Here is an 11,247-nt window from a genome sequence, read left to right as displayed (position 1 = left end):
CAACGCGCAGAATGGGGAACTGGTTATAAATGAAAGGATTGACCGAGAAGAGCGCTGCGGACAAAAACCTTTGTGCACATTAGCTTTTGATTTCTTCATGGAAAACCCCCTTGAACTACACCTTATAACTCTGGAGATTCAAGACATAAACGACAACAACCCGACCTTCCCCCACAGTGAGGTAAAATTAGATATCCCAGAGTTTACAGTTAAAGGGTCTCGATGTTCCATCGACGAAGCTGCGGACCCAGACAGCGGAATAAATTCAGTACAAGGTTACAGACTCTCAAATAACCCGTATTTCAGTTTAGCTGTACAGACTAGCGCCGAAACTGGGAAATATGCAGAAATAGTGTTGGAGCATGAACTGGACCGTGAAAAACAAGACAAGCATTCTCTTATTTTGATAGTTTATGACGGGGGCAATTCTCAGAAATCAGGCACTGTAGTTATACAAATCTGCGTTTTGGACATTAATGATAATAAACCAGTTTTTTTCTCAGCCAGTAGGTACATAAGGTGTGTCCCTGAAAACCTTCCAGTAGACTCAATTGTGGTTACTGTGAGTGCCAGTGAAGCTGACGAAGGAGCAAACGGAGATGTTACTTATGAATTTAGTCATATGCCAGTGAATGCAAAGTCTATTTTTTCAATAGACCCCATATCGGGTGAAATAACAATTAAAGGGCCATTAGATTTTGAAGACAATCCTTCGTTTGAGATCCGAGTTAAAGCAAAAGACGGAGCTGGTCTAGCAGCCACTTCTAAAGTGGTAGACATCAGTGATGTCAATGATAATGCTCCCTTTATCATGATTAAATCTCTTAAAACGCCGCTTCTGGAGGATGTGACTGTGGGTACAGAAGTTGCAGTTATATACGTGCAGGACAAAGATACAGCATCTAATGGAAATATGAAATGGTTTATTCAGCAGAACGATCACTTTAAACTAATACCATCAATTAAGAACCACTTTGCATTGGTAACAGCAGAAGCGTTGGACCGAGAGAGAGAATCTGAATACAATATCACGATTACAGTAATGACGAGGGTTCCCCGCCCTTAACGTTATCTAAAACTATTAGATTATTTGTCTCAGATGTGAATGACAATCCTCCTGCTTTCGTGCAGCAGTCCTACAGTGCTTATATAAGTGAAAATAACAAACCAGGCACTTCTGTTTGTTCTGTCAGTGCAAATGACCCAGACTGGAGACAGAACGGGACAGTACTGTACTCTCTGGTAACCAGTGAAGTCAATGGGGTCGCAGTGTCCTCGTTTCTATCTATTAATGGAGATACAGGGATGATTCATGCTTTAAGATAATTTTAATATGAGCAGTTCAGAAACTGTTTTAAAACGTAGCTTTTAGTAAGTTTTAACGTATTGGCCTAAAAGTGATAGAACATTTATCACGTTGAGGTCAAAAATACAGTGTACATCCACGTTAAAACTTAGTCAAGAATTATGTTTGGTTGAATCAGTGAATAGAATGATATCTCCCCTTTTCATTTAAAACTGATTTAGTCGTCGAATTACTATGAATTTAAAGTTAATTTTTTGTTTTTCGTCCAATGTCTGTGAGGTCATCCGGTTTCAGCACCACAAGTCTGGACAGTTGTATTTTATCTTTGATTGCGTGACAATTTTCAGTTCTTCCCCAATATAAATATAGCTACGCAATTATATAACTTATCTTACAATAAAACGAGCTAACAAACATGAGACTTTACTTGGTTGATCACTGTAATCTTTTCAATAAATATATTAATGTTGCAATGAACAGAAAAATACTCACAGCGTCGCTATTCACCAAGTGTGCAGACTGATGCGTCTCTCCTCCCACACCTAATGTATGCAATATTAGCTCTGTCTATTAGAATAAGCGCCGAACAAAATGGAGTAATAGTCCGTCGACAAACATAGAATTATAATATCATTCGTCAAAGATTCGCTTACTGTTGAGAAGGTGCAATATCAAATCTTCAAAAATGGAATACAGGTTATTTTTACGTCCTATCTTTGCGTTTATCGTGGCTTTCATTATGTTTCCTCTGAGGTCTGTCTGTGATGATCTGAGCTACAATATTCCGGAAGAAACGAAGCGCCAGTATGTGATTGGAAATATAGCAAAGGATCTCAGGATGGATGTGAAACAATTATCTGCTCGTAAGGCTCGGATAGACAGTGAGGACAGCAGCAAACGGTACTGTGATATTAATCTGAATACTGGTGATTTAATCGTGGCAGAGACAATAGACCGAGAGGAGCTTTGTGGATCTCGAATGTCCTGTATTGTCAGTAATGAGCTCGTCCTGGAAAACCCTCTTGAAGTCCATCGTATAATTCTGCAAATTCAGGATATAAATGACAACGCACCACGATTTCCAAATGAACGTATTCACTTTGAAATCAGAGAATCAGCAGTTAAAGGCCAGCGATTTCGTTTGCATGAGGCTCATGATTCAGATATCGGGAATAACGCACTCAATGGTTATTCACTAGAGAAAAATAAGCATTTTGTTTTAAATGTTCATGATACTGCAGATGGGGGAAAATACGCTGAACTCGTGTTGGAAAAGGAGTTGGATCGTGAACAGCAGAAGGAGATAGATATGATACTCACAGCCACTGATGGTGGTTCACCGCAGAGGTCTGGCACTGCTGTCATACACATCACTGTTCTCGATGCTAATGATAATGTCCCAGTGTTTAGTGAGTCTGTTTATAAAGTCACCCTGGCTGAAAATACACCTTCAGGAACAGAAATAATCCGAGTGAGCGCCACTGATGCTGATGAAGGTCAAAACGGGGAAGTGACTTATGAATTCAGCAGAATTTCACATAAAGCTGCCAAATTATTTTCTATTGATAAGACAACAGGGCAAATTATGGTGGTTAGAGAAACTGATTATGAAAATGAAAAAAACTATGAAATGGGGATCCATGCTCAGGATGGTTTTACTAATTTCTGACAACCTTTCTGAAGTTCCTGAACTTAAAGATATGAGTTATGAGGACAACAACTCTAAATTAACGTCCTACTTGGTCATTGCATTAGTTTGCGTGTCCACCTTCTTCCTGACGTTCATCATATTGATCGTGGCAGTGAAGTTTTGTCACAAGAGAAAGCCCAGACTGTTGTTTGATGGAGCAGTTGCTGTTCCCAGCGCCTATCTCCCTCCCAACTATGCAGAGGTGGATGGAGCAGGAACTCTCCGCAGCTCTTACAATTATGACGCGTATCTAACCACAGGCTCGCGCACCAGTGACTTTAAGTTTATGAGCTCTTATAATGAAAACACGCTTCCTGCTGGTGCGACTCTGATAAAGGAGCACAATATTCAATTTGGAACCAGCATGATAACACTTGACATTACAGGGAATGAAGATGAGGTAAGAGAGGCTATTTATTACTTTATTTATTTTGAATAGTATTTCCATTGATAATTTCAGCTACTTTACTGTTTAAGGCGGTTGTTGTTTAAACATTTTTAGGTGCATAATTCATGAAAACCTCACATTTTATTATTTTGTATGATATTGCTATCACTCCTAGTATTTCTGCATTTCTTTTTAGCTTATAGAACACGTTTGCCACTGATATAGAAAAAACTGTTTATGGACCAAATTATTGGGTCATCAAATTTTGATCTCATGAATTTGTATAGTTTCTGCACGTCATTCAGATTTCCTGGTGTGATGGAATATAATGTTGCCTTCATCAATTATGAAAAAAACAACGGTCTACTTTTGAGGCATTTTTTTTAAATCTTATTTTTGTTCCTTATTGCATTAAGTTTATCACCACGGCAGTACCAAAGGTATGTTGCCTTCATCAATTATGAAAAAAACAACGGTCTACTTTTGAAGCATTTTTTTTAAATCTTATTTTTGTTCCTTATTGCATTAAGTTTATCACCACGGCAGTACCAAAGGTTTTTTTTTTGTTGTGTAAAAAAGGTGAATAATAGGACCTTGACTAGTAAAACTGTGTATTTGATCTTTGTCTGAATTAACAGTTTCATGGCTTGTTGATACAAGGTTGATTGTATCACTCTAAGGTTGGTATATAGTTACGGTGGCCAAGAGAGCTCAATGCGCTGCAAATGAAGAAAAAAGAAAAAAAAAAGAAAAGAAAAAAACCTTGCAAATAGAAAAAAAAAAAATAATACACACACAAAAAAAGGCGCGCTTCCCTTAAACATTTCCGATATGATCTGTGCATATTTGCAGCGTGTTTCTGTTTTTGTTTGTTTGTTTTGTATTTGCATAGCATTGGTTTGTGTTGTGAGAATTTGCATCGCGTTTATGTATTTGTTTGTTTGTTTTGTATTTGCAGCGTTTCTTTTTTTGTGTTGTGAGAATTTGCAGCGCGTGTGTTGTCAAATTGATGAAGGTGGCTTCTTAATTCGCAGGTGGGTTTGTTTCTATTTGCATGTGTTTTTTCATTTGCAGCGCTTTCAGCTCTCTCGGCCACCATAGGATAGTAAAATGTACAACATTTAAAACCTACTAAAGAACCAAGTTTAGTTGAAATGGTGAAAAAGACATTCATTACTAGAACGGATTTACTTATTTATTTAATATAAATTCAGGGTTACATCAGTATATTCTGAACCAGTCTGTCTTTGAGCTTATTTAGTTTCAGCACCACAAGGGTGGACACCGCCAGCACTGACTGTTGTATTTTTTTCTCTGAAGACGTGACGTCTTTCACTTTTTTCCCTGTATAATAATTTTACATTTATTGAAATTTAAAATAATAATTTTAAATTTAAATTTAAACTGTTAATTTATTGAAAAATAACACGTAAAAAAAAACACAGACGTATTCTGGTTCCTACCCGTCGTCTTTTCATGCAAGACGCAATGAGCAGAAAATACTCACAGTGCCGCTATTGACCAAAAATGCAGACTGTCTCTCCTCCCACACTTAATGCAAGCAATATGAGCTCTGTCTGTTAGACTAAACGCCGCACAAAATGGAGTAACAGTCCGTAGACACCGACAGAATTAATGGAATATCATCCGTCAAAGAGCCACTAACTGTTGAGTATTTGCAACATCAAATCTTCAAAAATGGAACACGGATTATTTTCAGTTCCTTTCTTTACGTATTTCGTTGCTCTCATTCTCTTTGCTCCGAGAACCGTCTGTGATGATCTGAGCTACAATATTGATGAAGAAACGAAGTGCCAGTATGTGATTGGAAATATAGGCAAGGATCTCAGGATGGATGTGAAACAATTATTTGCTCGAAAGGCTCGGATAGACAGTGAGGACAGCAGCAAACGGTACTGTGATATTAATCTGAATACTGGTGATTTAATCGTGGCAGAGACAATAGACCGAGAGGAGCTTTGTGGATCTCGAATGTCCTGTATTGTCAGTTATGAGCTCGTCCTGGAAAACCCTCTTGAAGTCCATCGTATAATTCTGCAAATTCAAGATATAAATGACAACGCACCACGATTTCCAAATGAACGTATTATCTTTGAAATCAGAGAATCGGCAGTTAAAGGCCAGCGATTTCGTTTGGATGAGGCGCACGACAAGGATATAGGACAAAATGGTATTAATGGCTATTCGCTGGCGAAGAATGAACATTTTACTTTGGATATTCACGATAGTGCAGACGGTGGAAAATACGCTGAACTCGTGTTGGAAAAGGAGTTGGATCGTGAGCAGCAGAAGGAGATAGATATGATACTCACAGCCACTGATGGTGGTTCACCGCAGAGGTCTGGCACTGCTGTCATACACATCACTGTTCTCGATGCTAATGATAATGTCCCAGTGTTTAGTGAGTCTGTTTATAAAGTCACCCTGGCTGAAAATACACCTTCAGGAACAGAAATAATTAGAGTGAGCGCCACTGATGCTGATGAAGGTCCAAACGGGGAAGTGACTTATGACTTCAGCAGAATATCAGACAAAGCTGTAACATTGTTTTCTATTGATAAGACAACAGGACAAATTGTGGTGATCGGAGAAATTGATCATGAAAATGAAAAAAACTATGAAATGATAATTCAGTCTAAAGATGCATCTGGATTAGCATCAACTGCTAAAGTTATAATAGATATAACTGATGTTAATGACAATCCGCCTAGAATCACCCTTAAATCTTTGAATAATCCAGTACCTGAAAACTCTGAGCCAGGCACTGAGGTGGGAATCATTAATGTTCAAGACAAAGACTCAGGAGAAAACCGGCAGATTCGTTGCTCTGTTCAGCAGAATGTTCCTTTCAAACTGAACCCATCTGTTAAAAACTATTTCTCTCTAGTGACTACAAAAGCTCTAGACCGAGAGAAAGAATCTGATTACAACATTACCATCACAGCCACAGATGGGGGATCTCCACCATTATCCACCTCCATGACAATTCATTTATTTGTCTCAGATGTGAATGACAATCCTCCTGTATTTTTGCAGCAGTCATACAGTGCTTATATACGTGAAAATAACAAGCCAGGCACTTCTGTTTGTTCTGTCAGTGCAAATGACCCAGACTGGAGACAGAACGGGACAGTACTGTACTCTCTGGTAACCAGTGAAGTCAATGGGGTCGCAGTGTCCTCGTTTCTATCTATTAATGGAGATACAGGGATGATTCATGCTGTAAGATCATTTGACTATGAGCAGTTCAGAAACTTCACTGTCAAAGTTGTTGCCAGAGACAATGGATCTCCACCGCTCAGCAGTAACGTGACTGTGAAAGTCTTCATAACAGATGAGAATGATAACTCTCCACAGATATTATACCCTGTTCCTGATGGAAAGTCTTTAATGACTGAAATGGTCCCTAAAGCGACTGTCTCGGGCTCTCTGGTGTCCAAAGTTATCGCTGTAGATGCTGACTCTGGACAGAATGCATGGCTGTCCTATCAGATTGTCAAATCTACTGATCCGAGACTGTTCACTATTGGTCTCCATAGTGGAGAGATCAAAACACAACGAGACATTTCTGAATCTGACAATATGAAGCAGAACCTTGTTATTTCAGTGAAGGATAACGGACAGCCCTCTCGGTCTACGACCTGTGCTGTAAATTTACTTATTTCTGACAACCTTTCTGAAGTTCCTGAACTTAAAGATATGACTTATGAGGACAACAACTCTAAATTAACGTCCTACTTGATCATTGCATTAGTTTGCGTGTCCACCTTCTTCCTGACGTTCATCATATTGATCGTGGCAGTGAAGTTTTGTCACAGGAGAAAGCCCAGACTGTTGTTTGATGGAGCAGTTGCTGTTCCCAGCGCCTATCTCCCTCCCAACTATTCAGATGTGGATGGAGCAGGAACTCTCCGCAGCTTTTACAATTATGACACGTATCTAACCACAGGCTCGCGCACCAGTGACTTTAAGTTTATGAGCTCGTATAATGAAAACACGCTTCCTGCTAGTGAGACTTTGAAAAAGGAACACAATATTCAATTTGGAACCAACATGATAACACTTGACGTTACAGGGAATGAAGATGAGGTAAGTGAAGTTTAACTCCTCTTGACTCTCTTTAATTACAGTATTGTATTTCCTGGTGTCTCCGTTTATAAATATTTTAATAATAATAATAATAATAATAATAATAATAATAATAATGATGATGATGATGATGATGATGATGATAAATAAATAAATAATATCAGCCACTTCTTTTTAAAGCGGTTTTTGTTTAACAATGCTGGGTGGCTATTTATGAGAACCTCACACTTCATTATAAATGTCTGTATTTTATTGCCATCAGCTCTCTTCATTTCCTGCCCTTCATTTTAAGGTATCTATAAAATACGATGGCCACATCTATAAAGAAAACTATTAAATAGACCTGAATGGGTCTTTGACTTGCTTCTAGTCCCACGATTTAGTAAATTTATTGGCACACAGCTATCAGTATCTGGTATGACGGCATTTCACGTTGCATTGTTGAATTTTGGATAAGATATATACGTTTATTTCCGAAGTAATACTTTGTTTTACTGTTATTTCCCTTTCTTTATCTTTTTTAATAAGCCTTTTTTAATTTTCATTTATTATTATTATTATTATTATTTTGAGATGGATCGTACATTATTTCAGTTAAAACTTGAAGTAGTCAATACAAATACATTTTTATTTTAAAACCAGTTTTTCTCATTTCGCCTAATCTGTCTGTGAAGTCATTCGGTTACAGAACCACAGGTCTAGACAGCACCAGTACTGACTGTCTGAAAACGTGACATATTTCACTTACATTACAATTGGATTTCTTCAAAAGTTAATAATTATTTCGCAATAAGCTTTGAACTACCTCACACTTTAATGTAGTTGATGTCTGAAGTGTTTTCATTCAATAGACCAGATTATGTAGGTCGCGATTTATTGATATAATACATTTGTGTACTTCCTGCCTTCTTGCACACCTTTAACAGTAGCTACTTCAACCTTGCGTTCATCAATTCTGTAATATATATATATATATTTTTTGATGAATTTCTTTTTTTTTTCTTTATGGGAATTGCGGTCTTCAAACGTGTTTAGAAAAAGTAATGTGGCATTGACTAAGTTGTGTAGTTGAGCTCTGTCAGATTTAAGAGTATCTTGCAATTTTCTGTTGTTGTTTTAGCCTAAAAACAAAATTAGCTATTTTGTAAGGTTTAACGTAGGTTATATGGTCTGAAAGTATTAGAACAGTTATCACCTTGAGGACGATAGTACAGTGTACATATACGTTAAAATTTAGAAAAAAAAGTAAAAGAAAAAAAATAGGTTGAAGCGCTGAATAGGATAATAAGCTTCTCTGTCTTTTAAAACGGTTTCACTCTTTTATTCAATTTGGATTTAAAGTTACGTTAGTATTTTCTAGTTGAATGTCTCTGAGGTCATCCCGTTTCAGAACCACAAGCATGGACAGCGCCAGAACCTTCTGTTGTTCTTTATCTCTGAATGTGTGACTATTTTCAATCAGTTTCCTATATTTATTTTAATGTAAATTGATATTTTACAATAATAAGCGTCGACAAACATCAAACTTCACTTGGCTAATCCCTGCTGTTTTTTCAATAAATACATGAATGATGCAATGACCCAAAAAAACTCAGAGTGTCGCTATTCACCAAGACTGATGTGACTCTCATCCCACACTTAATGCATGCAAGATGAGCTGTGTGTTAGAATAAACGCCGCACAAAATGGAGTAACCGCCCATAAATGCTGACAGAATTGTTAGAATATTTTCCGCAAAAGAGTAATTTACTATTGAGCATTTGCAGCATCATCTCTTCAAAAATGGAATACAGATTATTTTCGGTCCCTTTCTTTGTGTTTTTCGTGGCTTTCCTTCTATTTCCTCTGACAGCCGTCTGTTCAGATATGAGCTACAATATTCCGGAAGAAACGAAGCGCCAGTATGTGATTGGAAATATAGCAAAGGATCTCAGGATGGATGTGAAACAATTATCTGCTCGTAAAGCTCGGATAGACAGTGAGGACAGCAGCAAACGTTACTGTGATATTAATCTGAATACTGGTGATTTAATCGTGGCAGAGACAATAGACCGAGAGGAGCTTTGTGGATCACAAATTCCCTGCATTCTTAGCTATGATCTCGTCCTGGAAAACCCTCTTGAAGTCCATCGTATAATTCTTCAAATTCAGGATATAAATGACAACGCACCACGATTTCCAAATGAACGTATTATCTTTGAAATCAGAGAATCGGCAGATAAAGGCCAGCGATTCCGTTTGGATGAGGCGCATGACGCGGATGTCGGACAAAATGCGGTCAACAGTTATTCACTGCAGAAAAATCAACATTTTATATTGACTGTTCATGATACTGCAGATGGGGGAAAATACGCTGAACTCGTGTTGGAAAAGGAGTTGGATCGTGAGCAGCAGAAGGAGATAGATATGATACTCACAGCCACTGATGGTGGTTCACCGCAGAGGTCTGGCACTGCTGTCATACACATCACTGTTCTCGATGCTAATGATAATGTCCCAGTGTTTAGTGAGTCTGTTTATAAAGTCACCCTGGCTGAAAATACACCTTCAGGAACAGAAATAATCCGAGTGAGCGCCACTGATGCTGATGAAGGTCAAAACGGGGAAGTGATTTATGAATTCAGCAGAATGTCAGATAAAACTGCAAAATTATTTTCTATTGATAAGACAACAGGACAAATCGTGATGACTGGAGAAATTGATTATGAAAAAGACAAAAAGTATGAAATGGGAATTCAAGCAAAAGATGCATCTGGATTAGCATCAGCTGCTAAAGTTATAATAGATATAACTGATGTTACATCATATTTGATCATTGCATTAGTTTGCGTGTCCACCTTCTTCCTGACGTTCATCATATTGATCGTGGCAGTGAAGTTTTGTCACAGGAGAAAGCCCAGACTGTTGTTTGATGGAGCAGTTGCTGTTCCCAGCGCCTATCTCCCTCCCAACTATGCAGAGGTGGATAGAGCAGAAACTCTCCGCAGCTCTTATAATTATGACGCGTATCTAACCACAGGCTCGCGCACCAGTGACTTTAAGTTTGTGAGCTCGTATAATGAAAACACGCTTCCTGCTGGTGAGACTTTGAAAAAGGAGCACAATTTTCGTTTTGGTTCAAGCATGATAACACTTGACTTTACGGGAAATGAAGATGAGGTAAGAAAGGCTTAATTCCCCCGAACTCTCTTGAATCACTGGTTTTCCTGGTTTCCGCTGATTATACATTTATTTTTGTATGTCAATTAATAATGTCAGGTACTTGTAAATCGATTTTTGTTTGCAGATGCTGAGTGGCAATGAATGAGAACCTCATATTTAATTTCAAATATCTGTATTATATTACTATCAGCCCTCTCCACCTACTGCCTTTAATGTGAAGGTATCTATAAAACACGATGACCACATAGTGAAAACTATTTAAATGGACCAGAACGAGTCTCTGGCTAGCTTGTATTCTCATAATTTTGCACATTTTCGGCACACCGTTATCAGTTTCTTGGACGACAGAATAGAATGTTGCATTAATTAATTTTAGACAATATACATAGGTTTTTTTTTTTTTGAGGTTATACTCTGTCATCTTTTTTATTCTTCTTTTTATTCGTTAATAAGCCGTTTCAGTCTTTAGTTTAATGTCGCATTTTCCACTACCTTTCATAACCATTATTATGGTCACGCATTTAATTTGTTTTTATCTCTGACAGTTCAAGAGTTTGTTTATATCATTTTCAGTTGGTTTTATCCGCCCAC

The 11,247-nt window shown here is 37.8% G+C and overlaps 3 protein-coding genes and 1 pseudogene across 3 annotated transcripts; all 4 read left to right on the top strand.

Moving 5' to 3' along the window:
* The first annotated feature begins 97 nt into the window (after positions 1 to 97).
* Positions 98 to 1,365, top strand: LOC107688321 (protocadherin gamma-A3-like; annotated as a pseudogene).
* Positions 1,366 to 1,807: 442 nt separating this feature from the next.
* On the top strand, positions 1,808 to 2,975 carry LOC107688311 (protocadherin gamma-B7-like). The gene has a single exon (XM_016485937.1). It carries the CDS (start codon positions 1,992 to 1,994, stop codon positions 2,973 to 2,975), a length of 984 nt encoding a protein of 327 aa, XP_016341423.1. The 5' UTR covers positions 1,808 to 1,991.
* A 31-nt stretch (positions 2,976 to 3,006) lies between these two features.
* Positions 3,007 to 7,509, top strand: LOC107688304 (protocadherin beta-15-like). Its single transcript, XM_016485928.1, has 3 exons — positions 3,007 to 3,242; positions 3,801 to 3,824; positions 5,151 to 7,509. Exons 1-3 carry the CDS (start codon positions 3,007 to 3,009, stop codon positions 7,507 to 7,509), a joined length of 2,619 nt encoding a protein of 872 aa, XP_016341414.1.
* Positions 7,510 to 9,276: 1,767 nt separating this feature from the next.
* Positions 9,277 to 10,801, top strand: LOC107688294 (protocadherin gamma-B7-like). Its single transcript, XM_016485917.1, has 2 exons — positions 9,277 to 10,653; positions 10,781 to 10,801. Exons 1-2 carry the CDS (start codon positions 9,277 to 9,279, stop codon positions 10,799 to 10,801), a joined length of 1,398 nt encoding a protein of 465 aa, XP_016341403.1.
* The last annotated feature ends 446 nt before the right edge of the window (positions 10,802 to 11,247 follow it).

The sequence above is a fragment of the Sinocyclocheilus anshuiensis genome, unplaced genomic scaffold, assembly GCF_001515605.1.
Source record: "Sinocyclocheilus anshuiensis isolate Anshui unplaced genomic scaffold, SAMN03320099.WGS_v1.1 scaffold205, whole genome shotgun sequence".
In the NCBI taxonomy this organism is placed as follows: domain Eukaryota; kingdom Metazoa; phylum Chordata; class Actinopteri; order Cypriniformes; family Cyprinidae; genus Sinocyclocheilus; species Sinocyclocheilus anshuiensis.
This window is presented reverse-complemented; position numbering and strand designations above follow the sequence as displayed.

What these genes read in the sequence shown, in the direction of transcription:
- LOC107688311 (XM_016485937.1), top strand. Translation starts at nt 1,992, where the DNA reads ATGGAATACAGGTTATTTTTACGTCCTATCTTTGCGTTTATCGTGGCT.
- LOC107688304 (XM_016485928.1), top strand. Translation starts at nt 3,007, where the DNA reads ATGAGTTATGAGGACAACAACTCTAAATTAACGTCCTACTTGGTCATT. An exon ending in AGCTCTTACAATTATGACGC is followed by an intron (nt 3,243 to 3,800) that starts GTATCTAACCAC and finishes TATTGCATTAAG; the next exon opens with TTTATCACCACGGCAGTACC. An exon ending in TCACCACGGCAGTACCAAAG is followed by an intron (nt 3,825 to 5,150) that starts GTATGTTGCCTT and finishes CTTTGCTCCGAG; the next exon opens with AACCGTCTGTGATGATCTGA.
- LOC107688294 (XM_016485917.1), top strand. Translation starts at nt 9,277, where the DNA reads ATGGAATACAGATTATTTTCGGTCCCTTTCTTTGTGTTTTTCGTGGCT. An exon ending in TTACGGGAAATGAAGATGAG is followed by an intron (nt 10,654 to 10,780) that starts GTAAGAAAGGCT and finishes TTTTGTTTGCAG; the next exon opens with ATGCTGAGTGGCAATGAATG.